The sequence below is a fragment of the Aulonocara stuartgranti genome (assembly GCF_965226115.1).
Source record: "Aulonocara stuartgranti genome assembly, chromosome: 11".
NCBI lineage: Eukaryota > Metazoa > Chordata > Actinopteri > Cichliformes > Cichlidae > Aulonocara > Aulonocara stuartgranti.
The window spans coordinates 30192319-30209818 of NC_138947.1; the positions used below are offsets into that span (position 1 = coordinate 30192319).

The 17500-nt window shown below is 41.9% G+C and overlaps 1 protein-coding gene and 1 long non-coding RNA gene across 6 annotated transcripts in view; one reads left to right on the forward strand and one right to left on the reverse strand.

Moving 5' to 3' along the window:
• LOC309717018 (PC3-like endoprotease variant B) overlaps nucleotides 1-17500 on the reverse strand; it is a 232501-nt gene that overhangs the window by 196140 nt on the left and 18861 nt on the right. For 4 of the 5 annotated variants that reach the window (XM_082551213.1, XM_082551215.1, XM_082551214.1 and 1 more), the window contains exons 3-4: nucleotides 12874-12966; nucleotides 362-443 (exon numbers count right to left, since the gene is read on the reverse strand). In XM_082551213.1, coding sequence (XP_082407339.1) covers nucleotides 362-443; nucleotides 12874-12966 — 175 coding nt within the window. Of the gene's footprint in view, nucleotides 1-361; nucleotides 444-12873; nucleotides 12967-17500 lie in introns of those variants that run through there. The other variant, XM_082551216.1, reaches the window with a different exon arrangement.
• On the forward strand, nucleotides 16179-17271 carry LOC309717024. Its single transcript, XR_014279608.1, has 2 exons — nucleotides 16179-16436; nucleotides 16512-17271. It is a non-coding gene; the product is annotated as an uncharacterized lncRNA (long non-coding RNA).

The window sequence follows — 17500 nt, forward strand, 5'->3', positions numbered from 1 at the left end:
GCCAAACTAAGAAATACTTTAACTGCAGTTGTTTATTTATGTTTTACGGCCTTTTTATAGTTTTATTTGAAAGGGTACAGCGAAGAACGCCAGGAAAGCAGAGGGGGAGAGAGAGGGGAGAAGCAAAGAGCCATGGGTCGAATTCAAACCCGGGCCGGCCGCTCTCAGCCATGGTCGCCTGCTAATCCCAGTGAGCTAAACCAGTGCCCGCCTTCAGTTGTTTATTTAGTAATGGGTATTTCATGGCAGAGGGACTTGAACCAAAGTTTTCTGTGAAAATCACAGAAATTCAGCAAAAACTAATAACTCAGCACAGTGAAAAACAAAGCATTAGTCAGGGAACAGTATTAGTCAAACTTGCCATTGGTAGTGCCATGGTCCAGTCTTGTCACAGGAATTCGTTTGTCTCTGTAATGACAGTGCTGTCTCTGCACCCAGTGAACCTGGAAAGCACACAACAAAAAGAATCAGAGCTCACCTGTAAACTGGAACTATTAGTTTGTAATCTTCTCACTGATAAATGAAGGTAACTCTGAGTATTTTCATGTCTGTGTTCTCCACTTTTCTTATACAGGCATTTCAATTTATTTCACTCTTAGTGGGTGTATTGCGGGGGAATCTGAAGCAGTAAATGTCAAGTTTGAAGTGGTTTGAATATTTGAGCTAGTTCAACTTCTTTTTTGGCAAATTTCCTGCCTCTGGGAAACACTGCAGTGAAACACACAAATAACGTACCTGCAAACACCTAATGTGTATCTACATGTCGCCAACTGCTTGTTCACAGGAAATCATTGGAAGTCCAGACATTTGGAATAAAATGATACAGAAGAAGATGCTGTGGCCTGATTTAAACTCCATGAATGGAAGCATATTTTAAATGGGCACTTTACTACTTCTTTACACTGATTTGGAAATATGAAGAAAAAAAAAATCACTTCACCTTAACAAATCACCTTTGGCTCATCCCAAAGACGCTCATGCACTACAGCTCTATTAATCATCTGTCTCAATTTCGCTTTCGCAATTTAACTTTTTTTCTTGTTGTAGTTTTACGAGGATAAAAGCAAGACAGTGAGAGGCACCGAACAAATAAAATATTTTGTCCTATTCTGCTTCACACTACTTTGAAATAGAGGGGGGAAATCCATAGCACGGGGAGAGCTGGGCATCTTTATGGAGGAGAGTAAAAGGTTTCCTCTTCATTAGTTCAAAGAGTACTCGCTTACTCTCTCCTTTGCCGTTCCATTGTCCTGGGTTAAAAGCAACAAAAACACCCCCGCCTCACCTACACCTCTGTCCTCCACAACACGCACGTGCACGCATTCACGCACACGCACGATTTCTTTCATAGGCCGCTGCTCGCAGCTTTGATCTGATAAGAGGCTGGTCCTTGTGAAGGTGGGTGAAGTAAATCAAACAGCAGATCACAGACACGCATACGCACACGCACATATCACTGTCAGGCCACTATTGTCCTCTTACACTTAAATCAGAGTGGAAGAGGTTGAAAATAAATACTACTGAGAGGCGGCGGCAGTCTTTTATGTTCCTAAAAGCCTGCTTGGTTTATTCCCTCTTCACCATCTTCAATTATACTCAATTAACAAAAGCTAGGAGCTGGTCTAACCTTCCCAAAGAAGACAGCTGTTAAAGCTAAGAACTCGTCATACGTGATGTGAAACAGAGGAGAACTCAGGCAGAGAGAAGATGTGATGTGCACAAATCTGCAAATGTAATCAAATGGGTGTTTATTTTAGGTGCAGCGTATTGATTTATGCTAATTTAAGATGATTTAAAGCATAATAAGCTAAGTGTAACAAACACTTGGATTTGTTAGCACATTTAGGCAATTCCTATTTAGCAAGAGAAACATTGTTTCTAATTTATGTGTGAGCTATACTATTGCTTTGTTTTGTTTGTTATGAATACAAAAACATGTACCAAATTCAGAGTGCAGCTCCAAACTAGCATTTTACTTAGGATATACTGTGTAGCACAACAGTGCACTTGGTACATATGTATTCCTCTGGATAATCAGAATAACAGAACTGATAGTTCACCTTTCATGCGCATTCATTCAGGACATTCACATAAATGTCATCATGCTAATGCAAAACGGACACGAGCAGTTTCCCAATACAGCATGAGCCAGCCACTGGGGTCCACTGAGACTTTATCGTTGGCATGCAATGGACAGCATCAGTGAGCAAAAGCTTGCAGCTGCCTTTCACTGAGTTTTTATTTGCACGTTGCAAAGCACTTCTAAAAAACATAGTTATCTCTGCAAAGGAGTTTATGTTTCTGGTAGCATTTGCATGTGTGTCGTCATTTTGTCTCTGTAGTTTTTAACAGGTTTTGAGTGAATTCTGCTGAAACGTTGTAGCGGTTTAGAGTGGGGTCGTGTTAACAATCCATTCAAAGTTTGCTTACGTCAACTTAACGATTTATTGTGTGAAAATTGACACATATCCTTAGGAACTATCATTCTTAGTGTGGTACATATTGTCAACACATAGAAAGTACTGTATAAAGATTTAAAATATTATGTCACATTTGACCTCTGATTAACAAACTGATCTGAAGGTCAAAGTAACAGCGCTATTTAAAACTATGTATCTTATTGCCATTATTTGTAATGACAGTTTGTACTGTCATATAGGGAATGAACTATGACATACGGGGAATCTAAATTTCACCTCTAAGCTCTACTTCAAGGTCAAACTTTCAGAAAATGGTATGTGTGGTTTAAAAATATCACATTATAGTTTGCATCCAAATATCATGTCACATTTGACCTCTGACCTCAACTTTACATTTGACTTTTGTCTTATTTCAAACTAACACCAAAATGTGTTATTTTGATTGCACTACAAACTTCTTAAAGTGCATTCAAAAAGAACAATGTAAACTAAAAGAATATGTACAGAATACAATACTATTATTATTAAAAGTAAATACTGTAGAGTGAGCTGCCATGGTGGAGGTTTGCACTCTCTGAGTTCTTCTTGTTTTATTATATTTGTTTTAACTTATATTCCACTATATACAATATGATTGTGGGCTTTTAAATACACTGGTTAAAGAAAGTGTTAACAGGAATATTTTCAGATGCATCTCAAACGTCAGGTCAAATTAAACTGGGAGTAGTATTGGTAGGCTATTGAAGATATAACCATTTTCAGCTGGCTAAGCAGTTAAACACCAGAGCGGTGTGTGGCAATAGTTCCCAGAAACTTTTAGAGAAAAGTATTTCCAAAGTCACTCTATTTACGTTGGTTTCCAAAAGTGAAACCAATGACAACGGGATGGATGAAAAATTTCCGTGGAGGCGCATAAACTCGCTGGCAAATAGTGAGTGTGTGCACGCATGTGTGAGGGTGTGTGCGTGTATGTCCCAATAGCCTTGTTAAACCCCTTCAGCCTCTCCTCTCGGGGAGCAGCCAGGACATGGTGATCAATACACATGATAGGGAGCTAATCGCTCTCTGTCAAACCAAGCCCTGCCATCTACTAATGGCACACGCTCACTTGGGAATGCGCGCGCGCGTGTGTGTGTGTGTGTGTGTGTGTGTGTGTGTGTGTGTGTGTGTGTGTGTTTTCAGGCCTTAATGGCAGATTGAGACTCTTCAGGGAGTGTTGCTCAAGGTTAGGCTCAGGGGACGAGGGGCAATTGACCATACTGTCTGTGACACTGACCCCTCTACTGTCAGCACATTCATCATCCAACTGTGATGCATGGGCAGCACACACACACAAACACACACACACACACACACACACACACACACACACACACACAACAAAATGCACACAATTTCCAAAAACACATGCCACATATACCTGAACTGAAAAATGACATCGTAAGTTTGTGCAACATCAATTATCAAAGCTGCTGACACTTTGCCCTTCACAATAAAAGCATCACTAAATAGAAAAAGAGATATACAAAAGGAACATGGTATGAGATCAATGGAAAATAAATATGAAGAAAAAACTGAAAAACAAGTTTGGAAAACTCATTTTTAAACAGTGAGTGGGGTAAAAGAGACACAGAGAGAGAGCAGTGGAGTACTTGCTTGATTGAACAGCTGAGATAGAACTGACAGAGGCACAATGTGAATGTGTGGAAGAGGAGGGGAAGAAAGACAGCGAGATGGAAGGAGTAAAACTGCATGAATGTGTGTTTAAAGACATCCCATGAAGAGTGTGAGTGTGCGTGTGAGAGTGTGTGTGTGTGCGCGCACGCAAAAATGGCTCTATAGAACTGAAATGAATGAACAAGGAAGGTGCTGACGAAACGCAGAAAGAAAACTGTGGGTGTTAGAGAGAGAGAGTGAGTGTGTGTGTCTGTGCAATACTCCCATGTCTCTATATGAATGAGTGGATGCGGTGGATGGCAGGCAGCTGCAGCAGTGTGATAGCCGAGCCGAGCTGCACAGATATCAGCGCTGACATTTTGGGCTTCACTACCCACCCACGGCCCCACGGGAAACTGATGGCAATAGCAGCAGCAGTGGCCGCATCACCCCACCGTCGCTGCCTCCGCTGCAGCCCCAACCCCTCCCTGAGCTTGTCAATCTCAAAGCTTTGCTTCCTGACGCACCGTCGGCCTTAGCCTGGCTCTGGTTGGACCCATTATGCCACACAGCAGTGAGCACACCGCATGAACTACCGTCACCAGACCCCGCAATGCACTGCTGATTCCTATCTAGTCCTCAACCCTCCCACCACACTCACCAAGTCTGCCTCTTCATTCAATCTCATCTCTAGCTGCCAGACTGATAGTCCTGACCGCAGAGAGAAAAACGACAGAGAAGAGGGTTTTTTTTTCTGTGTGTGTGTGTGTGTGTGTGTTACTGTTGCAGAGAAGGCGAACAAGGAAAGATGGGGAGCTCTACAGTAGCACACAGTAAAGGGAGGGAGGGCAAAACTGCTGAAAGAGAGGAAATAGATAACAGCGTGATACACTCTGGCCCCTCCTCTAGGCTTCTTTTAGGGCACCTCTTGGCCTCCTCTCCTCTACCTCATTCCTCCCTCCTTCCTCCTCCCCCACCAACCCCTGGGCCCTCTGGTGTGTTGCTCACTCCATTGTGTCAACCTTCAGAAGTGCTCAGTTTGAGTGGCAGGCCGTCACAGATCAGTTCCCTGCTAAAGCGGCCCGGCAGGCCAGGGTGACGGGCCAGGAAGGGATCTAAGTGGGGTTTATCAGCGCTTCTTAACGCCTCTCCGGCTGCCTGACACAAAAGAGAGGGGTATTAAACATCTAAAGCAAACCAAAAAGCGTGAAAGCTCCTTATAGGGCCGCGGGATTGCGGATGTGACTGGAGTCTTAAAAAAAATAGCAGAAAAAAAAGAGAGGAAAAAAAAAGAAAAATAAGGAGAAGGGGAAAAAACACACACACAAACGTCTCAACAGTGAGAAAGTATTGAGGGAAAATTCAAATGTTTTTCCTGTCCTTTGTGGATAGAAGAGTGGGTTGGAAAGAGGGAGGGAGAGGGAGAGAGAAATCCTCACATTTGAAACAGACATTATACTGCTTGCAAAGCTGAACACAAATATGCAAGTTAGCTAATGTTAGGGTTGCCAACTCCCTGGAAAATAAATAAGGGACACCTCGTGGCCAGGGCCGGGCGACCCAGTTGTCTTCACCCTTCCCAGTGTGGTGAATTTTCTAGCTCTTTTTTTGTGTGTGAAATTATTTTTTTAACCATTTGACTTGAATTTGATTTAAGTAGATGTGTATTCTTTGTGATATGAACACATGTGAAACAAATGATCATTTAGCCATTTATTTTTAGCTCAAAATGACAACATTAACACAATAAAACAGGTCTCCTTCTTAAACAGAAGCCTGTCATGCTTAACTTTTGAGAATATAAGTAAATCTTTCTTTAAAAGAACTCTGTCCTGCTTAACTTAAAATAATAGAAAACAATAGAAAGAAAAATATTCTTGTAACAGTGCACATTTAGTGCATTTAGTACAATCGGCTTCAGTTGAGGTATTATTTCAGCTTTTCTAATGCTAATCAGCTGCTCCTGTTTGTAAACCCGCTTGTTCCCATGATTACGCATCATAACTCATCATCATTATTCATCTATGTATTACTTTTATGTATTAGTCATCTATTTGTTGTAATCATCTATCCTTGCAGTTGTTTATTACACAAAATAAATTCTATTATCACACTTCTGGCCACATAGCGCTGATATTCACTGCACATGCCCATATTAACTTTTTCCAGCCAGGTGTTTTCCTTTTCCCATTCTTCCCTTTCTCTGAGGGGAACAAACATTGCTGCTCTAATGCTGGGCTCACACTGTGCGGTTTTAGGCCCATTTTGAGCCGATTTCTGACCGATTTTGGCCTTCATCGTGCGTCGTGTAGTATACGTGGGGTAACGAGAAGTGATTAACACCTCACGACCAGCTCCCGATCATCAATCGCTCGTGAGGGTCTCATCACAGCCGCTCACACTGCTCACGCGCAAACGTAAACGTTGGTGTAAAAGATGGAGCAGCACGGCTGTGCAGCCTGTGATCTGGACACAAGCGATGGAGGCACAACTTGTAGAACTTTGGAAAGCTCATCCGAGCCTTTTCGATGTGGCATCACAAAATTATCACGACCACAACAACCGTGAAAACAGTTGGATTTACACTGCTGCTCAATCACAGCTGCCTGATCATGTTTTTCATTAGCAATTTAGCAAAGTTGATGGTGGTGGTGTGTGTGTCTGTGTGAGTGTAAGACGGAGAGAGAGAGAGCGCGACAGATTTTCTGTTATAACCTTCATGTTATGGAGGCACAGTGTGAGCACTCAGGTCGCATCAGAGCATCGGGCGGTATAGTGTGAGACCTGCATCGTGACCTACCAACTTCTAACCCCTGCGAGTCAATCGTGCAGTTTGAGCAGGAGCTGAATAACGTGACTGAAAAAATCGCACAGTGTTTGCCCAGCTTTAGGTGTACTGTCGTCCGAGACTTGCACCGCAGAGTCGGCGTTTGTTTCCCTGTTGGCCATGCTTCTTGTTGTGGTCATCTGTTGTCTTCCGGTATTTTCTCCGTAAGCGACCTTTCCTCGACCAATGAGATGAGCGGTAATCTGAATTGTCATACTCGAATTGTCATAAGTGTGCTGTCAGCTCATTGGTCACAAAGCAGGAGAGGGGCTGGGAATTATGTTTTCAAACAAAGCGTTAATTCCATTAAAAGTTATAGACTACTTTTGATTCTCACTGTATTACGGGACAAAGTGCGTCCCTTATTAGCTCAATACGGGACGTGTACTTTTGTTTCGAAATACGGGACGATTCCGTATTTTAAGGGACGGTTGGCAACCCTAGCTAATGTAAATCAGGTAATGGTAACCCAAACAACAAAAATGATAAGATAAGCCCAAACGGCATTAGAGTGGTGGTTGGGGTGAGGCTCTTAACTTCATATTCTGTCTTTTAGACAAGTTATCTTTACAGCCTTTTTGATGCCGCTTGGAAAATAATATGGAGCACAAATGAGGCAAAAAACAAACAAACTTAGATTTAACTTAGCATTAAACAAAGCTTCCAAACTTCTGTTAAAGCTCCTAAATCAGTGTGAATACATTACAGATTAAGATTTTATTTTGCGAGCTAACAATTATTCTGGCCTTGTAGATTACAAATGTCGTATAGTCTATCGTCACAAAATAAAATCACAGTAGTGAACAGATAGGTAAACTACTGGTAAAATTAATTAACAACATTCATGATCAAATTAATGACAAATGGATTACACTTAGTAGCTTTAGTTGCAGCGACCACTGACCCCATCTATAAAACAGTTTCCTAGATTTATAGTTATTCTCAGAACTAAGAATTGAAGCCCCAACCACGCGTTAGCCGCTAAATGTGGTTGGGGCTTAGCAGCTAGCACTCTGTCAAATGTCAGTAAATGGTGTCTTTCACTCCCACTGGTGTTGAATCAATAAGTTCATCAGAGTTAAGAGTTGTTTACTGCCCACACAAAGTGATTTGCTCGACATGCATCACTTTGGTGTTGACGTTTGGTTGCTAGTGGACATTCCCGGTTGCACAATGTCCACTAGCATAATGCCTACTGTATCTAACACCCACGATATGTCAAAGAGCAGAATCATTCACTCCCAATGGTCGTGGCTTCAACTACTTGCTTAAAATATGAGCTTCAAATATCAAATATAAGTTCAATTAAGGAACCAATTCACACAATTATCTAATTCATTGATAATTCTAAGTATAAACAAAACATTTCCAACAATTTCATATAAAGTTTTATGAATGTGAATTTCTGCTTAAGTCATACTTAAGAACATAAAAGTTGATCATTTTAATAGTAATATCTGTATTGCTCAATGGATATATCTAATATGGTTTTTATTTTAAATGCATCAAAACAGTTTGCACATAGAAGAAGTGAGAAGCAGGATGTACCTGAAAGCACTCTCACTCTTATTCCATCTCTATTCTACAGACATAGCAATGTAGTAAAGTTATGCTTTATGCAATTAAAATTCTAGGACTTTAGTTTAGGCACAATATCAAGAATTAACAAAGATTTCTATAGATTTCTATAATATAATTAACACGTTCATCAGACAGAGTGTAACTTTTTAAAAGCAACATATAAGTAGGGATGGGTACCGGTATCCGGCACCGGTTCTGACATAAACGGTAGCAACCAGACCGAAAAGCAGAATTTTGTTAAAAGCCGAGAAATGCACCGTATTTGATAGCTTGCTGCGAGACTTCACACCGTCCACATCTACTGCGTGTGTGGTGCCCGTTATCGGACCTGGAGTTAGCAACATCCCCCAAAAACCCGAAGAGGAGAGTCCTGGCCCCTAGCCCTGCCAGTGTAGCAGAAATGATGACGGATGATGATGATGGCAGCAGCAGCCGTTCTTCTCTGCATGAGTAGCTTAATGTTGTACGTGTGTAATTTACGTTGAGTAGGCTAACCACGCTATTAAATGAATGCATGTAAGGTGAACTAGCAAACACCGTCGTAGTTACATGCGGCTGTCTTCTTGTTTGATGGCAGATACTCCCTTCACCCTGGCCAAAAAGGCTAAAATGACCAAAGAAAAGTGGAAAACAGCTAAACATGAGAGGTTTTTGGACAAAGTTTGTGTTTTTTCCATTGTTTAAGCACTGCTTCCAGCCAAGAGTGATACCAGATATGCCCTATAGCTGCAGAAAAGGCACACATTGTTATCTTTTTACAAAAAAACAGCTAAACATGAGAGGTTTTTGGACAAAGTTTGTGTTCTCCATTCTTTAAGCACCGGTTCGAGCACCGTTTAAGCACCGGCACCGTTTCAAAAGTACCAGTTTGGTACTGGTATCGGATAAAACCTAAACAATACCCATCCCTACATATAAGGCTAAACTTGCACTGACAAAAATATTTTTCGATTTGCTGTCACATTTTAAACACTACAACAACTATCACATTTATTAGCACATTTTCACTTTTATACGTTTTTAAGGATTTAACACACTGCAAATTTTAGAGGTCGTTCAATAACTCGATATTCAATCACAAGGAGATCGAGCATCATTTGACAACAACTGGACAATGCATGCTCTATCTTAATTTAGCTGTGGCTGTTTAGAATATATTTCATTTTTTATGCAAAAATAAGACTACCTATTGGTGAGCTTACACTAGTTAGGTAAGCATCACTAAAAGTTTAGATGTTTTGCTAGCTGCAAGGTAAAGCCTATATTTGACTTTATTTTTTCTAAAAGCTGACCTTGGCCTTTCATCATTATAGCATCCTCACTATAATAAATATCTTTTAGCGCCCTGCTTATTTTTTTCAGTTTATATAAGAAAAACTTCACACTTGTTCTGCCGGTAATGTCTTTTCTCCTTGACTTCTGTCTGCAGCTTGCAGCTGTCGTCTCAAGTGTTGCATCAATAAGGTGCCTGTACAGCTCAGATTAATGAGACAGATATTAAAACAGATTTCTTTTTAAAAAGAAGATTCAAACCAGGTCATCACAAGACTGGAACATGCTGTGAACAGTGCCTTTCTGTATCTGTGTATTAAGTGTGTAGTACACCAGCAGGAACCAATGTGTGTGTCAAAAGATGGCAGGGGGTTAGTATCTGAGACATTTGGTAAAAGGTCAGTATAGAGTTTGGTCAGAAACATGTCTGCGCGTTTGAGAATGAAACCACAAGAGGTACAATAGTTAGGACAGTTCGGAAGAGAGTCGTTGAGGGGAAACGGGGTTTCAAATAAACTACGTACACATACACACGCAGAGAGACAGAAGAGAAACCATGTGTGTATGTGTCTGTGTTTTTGCTTCGTTAACAGCATTTTTACATGTGCTTTATTTGCCAGATGTGCATATATGGTCTTTCTCCATGTGTCTCTAAACCCTCACATTGGTATGTTTTTCCACAGCTTTGCTAATGATGCCATTAGCATTGAGATTAATACCACAGCTGATTGCTGCCTTGCTGACAGAGGGCTGCATCAGCTGGGATTACACAGTGGCAAAACCTCCTCCTCCTCTGAGATGCCACTGTGGCCTCCATTCAATGTGACTGTGTGTGTGTCAATGCAGCAAACAATAGACTGAGGCTTCTATGAGCTGCAGCAGCTGCGGCAGATCGTGCTAATTTATTAAAGATGTTTCTTATTCTTCTGTCAAGAAGATTTAAATAGTTCCCTTTCATTTATTTTCTTTATAAAGGACTCCTCAATAGTTTGCAACAGTTATGATATACAGACAGGTATAAATGATATTTTATGTTGCGTCTTATTTTGTTTGCCGTGGTTTTACAGCATTATTAATCAATACGCCAAGTTACACTGCACAGCTGTTATTACAATATAGTTACAACTATTTCTAAAAGGTAAAACAGCCCTCGGTTTAATTCCACCTCCTGACAGGAGTAGATCTATCTCGTGAAAACACAGCCTCATTATGCTTTTGCTACACAACGATGCACCAGTGATTTCACCTTTCATTTCAAAATGCAGGTGCTTTGCAGAGTAACACAAACACCTCAGTGAGTAGCACTCTACCACATCACTGCAAATGGGATCTCAGCAACAGTAGGGCTTTTTTACCTGTAAATACTATTCTACTGTAAATACTATTCTAACTGTGAAGGGCAGATTAAGCCGCACGAAGCTAATTTTAACTCCGTCGCAACCTTGCAGTCTACTAAACTTTATATGATGCAGTAACTGGTGGGTTCTGCTATCAAACCCACCTGCTATGCAATCCAAAGGAAAAAAAACAGCAGACGTGTTTGTAAAGATGGAAGCCTGGTCAGAGGTGGGCGGACGAACTATTGCTAAGGCTCTGGCAGGAGGCCAGCTGCTTCAGCTAACACACTCTAATTGTGTTTGACAACACATAACCCAACATAAGCATGTCTTCCATAAACCCACAACAATATTAACTGTATTCAGCTAAAAAAAAGAAAGCAAATAAAGTGCATTATATAAGTTGGGAAGCAAAGAAGTTTCAAGGGTTTTCAGAGGGTTCAAGTAAGCTGCAATAGCAGCATTTTTTTTACTTGCTACAAAACTAAACGATAAGATTTCTTTAAATGAAACAAAATTCCAAAATAAAATGACTGTAATGGAAAAAAAATGAAGGCAGCTGGCAGGGAGAAGCAGCGTCTAAATACGCAATTGTTCATCATCCCAAAACATTATTTGTGCAATCCATTAAATGTAAGACTCATTACGAAACGTGAGACATTTAAGGGTGGGAATTTATTTTCACCTAAAGTTACGATAGTAGAAAAGTAATTAAAGTTACAGTTTAATGAAATCATGAACCATACATGGAGTCACTGGAGATTGTGCATAAATTACTTCAATTAATCACACGCACACTGATTCAGATGATAACTCTGAATCGGAAAGTTTGGAATTCCTTTCTCTCCTTTGCTTTCAGGCTGTTTGTGTGTCTGTGTGTGTTCGGGTGGGAGGGTGGTTTGTAGTTGTGGGGTAGATGCACACACACACACACACACACACACACACACACACACACACACACACACACGCACACACACACACACGTCTTTCTATGTGAGTATTTTTATTGTTTTGTGTATTTTGTGTGTATGTGTGTGTGAGAGAGAGAGATTGAAGGGGCAATGTGTTGGAGAAAGGCCAGAGGTCCGGTGCACCCTGGAGAATGGACAGGGGCGAAGCCACATCTCCGACCCTTCCTCTCCCTGCTGTCATGGGATGTCTCCCTGAATGACGGTTTCCATGGCCACGGAAGCCTAGTGAGGAGGTTGAATTGTGAGCTCCGAGGGTAAAGCGGAGCAGCTTGCTGAAGGTGGCAAGGGAGGAAGGAGGAGGGGATGGGTGCACAAAGTGATATTGGGTGGAACAGGCACACAAGCAACAAGAGCAAGGTAAACAACTTTTATCCATTGCTCAACACGGGCCTGCTTCAGTCTTTTTTTCCTTTCTTTTTTGCCAATCATTTTGCTAATCAACAGTGGAGCATGATTAAAACAGCAATGGCAGCTTAAATGAACTTCCATTTGCATACACTCGCTGGGTACAATCAGAACTGATGCCAGAGTGTAAATTCACTGTGCTAAATGCATCAAAGAGTCTCGTCCAAGTGGCTGGATGCTCTCAACAGCTGTAGTTGTGAATGCATTTCTCAGAGTGTTGCAGGAACAGGCAAAGAAATGAAAGATAAAAGTAAACAGAGTGGCTTCTTTTTCTTTTGGGAACACACAGCTCCTTCCTCTGTCAGTGTCCTCACTTTTCAGTCCATCAAGTGTTTTTTTTTCCTTTTCTTTTAGTTCATTTATTCATTTATTTATGGGGGGGTGGGTGGGGGGATACTTACCCTTGCTGCTGCTGCAAGTCTGTCTTCAAAGGTGGCTCTGTCAGGGCGCCCCCTGGTGTCCCTCAGTGTGTACAGACCGTTCAGGCTGCCAACCTGTGAGCATGGAAAGACAATTTCACATTCAGCTTATACAATCCCAAACTTTTAAGGCGCAAAGTGTTGCAGGGTGCAAGTTATGATATAACATTTGATCATGTGGCTGCATTTTATTTAAGAATGCAAAAACAAAGATGCATTTGGAAAAATCACTCAAGCGCTTTCTTCAGCGCAGAGAAACCAATGCAGGTACAGAGCGAGGGTCAAAGCACACAACGCATTCAGCCTTAATCACCCATCTGACCCTTTTGCACAACATGATTTCAGCGTATCCCCTCCGGCCATCTGTCTTGTGTGGGTTTTTCTGCGAAGGGTGGCCCAAAATCAAATAGCACACAGTTTATCTAACCTTATCCTGGGCTTTTCATTTCCAAGCCTTATAAACTCAATCGTATTGACCGCCTGGGAGAGTTAGAACTAACTAAGTGAAATCTACTCGGCAGCAATTGTGTGCAAGGCACACGTTGTGTGAGTGTGTATGTATGTGTGTGCGGGGCTTGCTGATTCTATCTTCCTTCACTTTCATTCTCTCTATTCTCTGTCCCTGAGGTGCATCAGGGCTGAGACTGCCGAGTAAATTGTCCCAAATTGAGTTCCTTCTTGCCGGCAGATACAGGCCACATCCCGACCGTTTAGAGCGAGACGGGGAGGGAGAGAGAGAGAGAGAAAACAATCACAGCGCACATCACTCGCTTGAAAAATTTCTCTCTAATTTCTCTTCTTGCCTTTCTCTCCTATGCGCCCTCCCCGTCTCTTCTTCTTTTCCCCTCCTCTGCTGATTTCCCTGCTGCCTCTCTTTCTTCTCTGACTGCATTATTCTTATGCTTCTCCCTCTTTATATCACTCCCCGTGTGTCTTCTCTTGTCTTTGTCTGCTGCGATAGGTGTACATCAGTCTTTCCTTGCTCAGCGTGGCTTTTTCCTTCCCTTTGATGATTCAGTCCTCTCCTGCTTGTTCTCCTTCCTCTATCTTTTATTACCCTTTCTCCCTCGATCCCCGTTACCCTCCTTCATCTCTAACAATTTTTTTCCTCCCTCTCTGTGCTCTTTTCTCGCCTCAGTTTCAGTCTCTCCTTTTGCTCTCTCATCCCTCTCGCCACGGCTGGCCCCGTACCCGGTGACATAGTACCCATCAGTGCGCACTTCCTGCGTGGAGGAGCCTGGCTCCGACAATAATCACACACTAAGTTTATAACGCTTGCAGCCCAGCTGACTCCCCTGACGCCAGTACAGTCCATTTAACTTGGCAGGGGGCTGAAGGCTGGCTGCGGTGGGAATGAAGCATGAGGCAGAGATGGGGATGCCAGTGTGTTTTTGGGATGAGGGAACTTTGGGGGCTGGTGGGCTGGTGATGGAACAGTAACTGGTGATAGATATGGAAATGTAATGAGGGAGGACAGCTGAAGCTGAAACAGTTGCTGGAGGGGAAGAAGAGGGTGTGAGGTTTTGGACATTTGGGTTTAGGAAGAAAGTTGGGTGGTTTTTTTTGGTGTTTTTTTAAAATATGCGCAAGTAACTCTCTCTGCATAGACTGATACTTCTTCCTTACTTTCCCTGCTCACTTTCAGCAAAATCCCGTCTGTCCCTTTGTGCAGCTTTACAGAGAAAAAGGAGGAACATTTTCAAGCATCACACAACACAGTCTCACAGAAGTTTGTGGAATACTCATGAAACTGAAAACTTCTTTTTTGGTTAGGCTTGAGACAAGATCATGGATTGGGTAAAATACAACTCCTACCACTATTTTTCCTTTTTAACTTATTTTTTCCGGTTGCCTGGGTCACACATTCCCACTGAGGACTCTCCGAGATGTATGTGGCACCCACATGAAATACACTTCCTGATGAACCCTAGTTTCATTGTTGTGCTGATTGCAACGAAAACAGAATAAAATAAAAATCAAGTCCATTTACATAAACCAATAAACTGCTTTTCCATGACTACTTCATATTTTTTATCTATTTCTATAACCACGATCTCCAGCAAATAACTAACTAACCCTGATGTTGGACCTCATTTAGTGGGGCAACAGCAGTATGTAGTCCACAAAGTCCACAAACAGCATCAAATTTCACTTTATGGTTTGTGATCTTCACAAAAGAAAAAAAGAAAAAACATAGAGTATATATCACCTATATATCTGGCCTTCCTTGTCATATTTCAGCATATTACACTAGACATAAAATGCAAGCCATTGGAGCTAAATATTTCCTTGTGACACAGGTGCATATACCCTTTAAAACAGCAGACTAAGCCTCATAAACACACAAAGACACTTGCTGCTTCAGTGAGTTACTGATGTATCACAAAATGTCAACTCTGGATATGAATCGTGTGCACACATCGCGCACACAGACAAGCTACAGCTGTACAAGAAAATTAGTGAGCAATTTCAAACCAACCAAAACAAACGCACACTTTTTGTGCCCTGCCAGAGCAAGTTCACAGCAAAACAATATGAGGCCAATCAGGGGACCGTTGGTATGGCTCTCCCTCTGCTAATGAAGGCACTTTAAAAAGGTAATCTAATTCACCAGCAGCAATTAAGGCTGGGAGCGCCTTGTCACTATCAATTATTCGCTCCTTCACTCATGTTCTCCAGTGCGGACGCTGAGCCTGCCTGACACACTGCACTGTCGGACAAATCAACCCCATCAGCCAGCAGTCACTGAGAACACTAATCATGAGAGTGTTCAAAGGCACACAAACACACGCCCAGACACACAAAGAGACATGTGATACTGTAGGCTTGAATCGGTGCACAGTGAACTAAGTGAGCTTGGGATGAATTTGGATGTTCTTGCTGACTGGACGCTGGTACCAACAGACTGATCCATTCCTCTTTGGATCCTCTATGATCCTTTCGTTCTTTTGGGGACTTCTTTGTGAGTGAGCCATTTCCTTTGCTGCACTGCCGCACCAGATCTTAGGGTTCCCCCCACCTATCGAATCCACTTTAACCCCTCACTGTTTGCAAACTCGCTGGTTCCCATATACATAAAGGTTGAAACCCCCTCCACTACCACACACCCTATAGCGAGTTTAAAGTACTACATCACCAGCATATATGAAATCATCTTCATTGCTAAGCTTTTATTATTCTGGTGTGCACAGCTGACTGGCTGCTCCTCTATTAGCAGCTGTTCTTCGCAGCTAGGAGTGAAAGCAGAAGTAAGACTTTACATTGGTAACTTCCTTTAGTCCCTGAGATACGCCTGCTTAGTTTAATTATTCTTTCAAATGGGACTTTCACAGAGTCCAGCTGTACAGCAATCACTTCCTTTTTCATCGCACATAGAGAATGAAAACCCTACCAGTGTGCTTTCTTTTTTTTCAGTCTCTCCACATAAGACAGAGAGAAGACAACCGCAGGATCGAATAGTTCGTTCAGCTGCAGCACAAACACCAACTTTAGTTTCGGTTGCAGGCACGCTTTGAGACTACAGGGAAACGGGTACCAACTAAAAGGTAAGTTGTGAGAAAATGTTTCTTTAGTGTAGTTTTAAGATTCCTGTTCTCACACTGGGATGTCTTTTTTCATAGATGGCACACGACAAAGCCTTGTTTTGTTTGACTTTGGTGTTGTCTGTGGTCTTGACCTCACCTCCGAAAACCCTCGACTCAATACAACAACTCCAGGACAGCGGGTTTGGTCAGCCGCCTCCTCGCCATGGCCTTAAGCTGCTGGTGTGGTACGTTCAGAACTGCTTGGACAACAACATGAGGGCTCTGTGTGATCCCTACCGGGGAGAATATGGGTTTCACTTGTTTCAGAACAAAGGGCCAGTTCTTCCTGTGATAAAAGACAGACAGCAGTGGAGCTATTACACCATTGGAAACCTCCACTATCCTGGCGCAGAGAAGCTGCCGTATGAAGTCAGAAGATACTACAACCGCAGCAATCCTAAAAGTAACATGGACAGAGTTTTGGTGAAATATAACAAGAACAACAAACGAATCGACGAGCTTTATGCATCCGCGCATTATGAGCCAAAAGAGACGTACAGGATTGGGCCCAATCTTCTTGCATCTCTTCGAAAGAAAATCGCCTTCGTTAGCACAGACGTGTAGGAGACCTCTGATCCTAAATCAGTACAGTATGTAACAGCTTTGAGAATTTTGTGAATCTAAAAAATACAGGTGAAGTCACAATCTTTGCTTTTATGCTAGTTTCTTTGAAATAAAGTAGCCACAAGTTTTCACTTTGAGGCTTCAGTGTAAACTATCAGCTTTTGTGTAACCTGCATCTTATGCCTGCTTGTAGGGAAAAAAAGTAATCAATAAAATGTGTTACAAATGTGGCTCCCAAAGTGGTTTTCCTACTTTTTTACATAGCATGCCCTACTTCAGACAACCAAAAACATTCATTCAACTTAGTGTCCATCCACATTTTTTCTTCTTGTAGTGTTATTAGCAGGTCTAAAAGGGTGTGGAATCACTGTCAAAGCCTCACTACATTCTTCATTTCCAGTTAATACTTGTACAGCTGCTGTTATTGTGTATATATTTATTTATATTTCTTCATACATTCT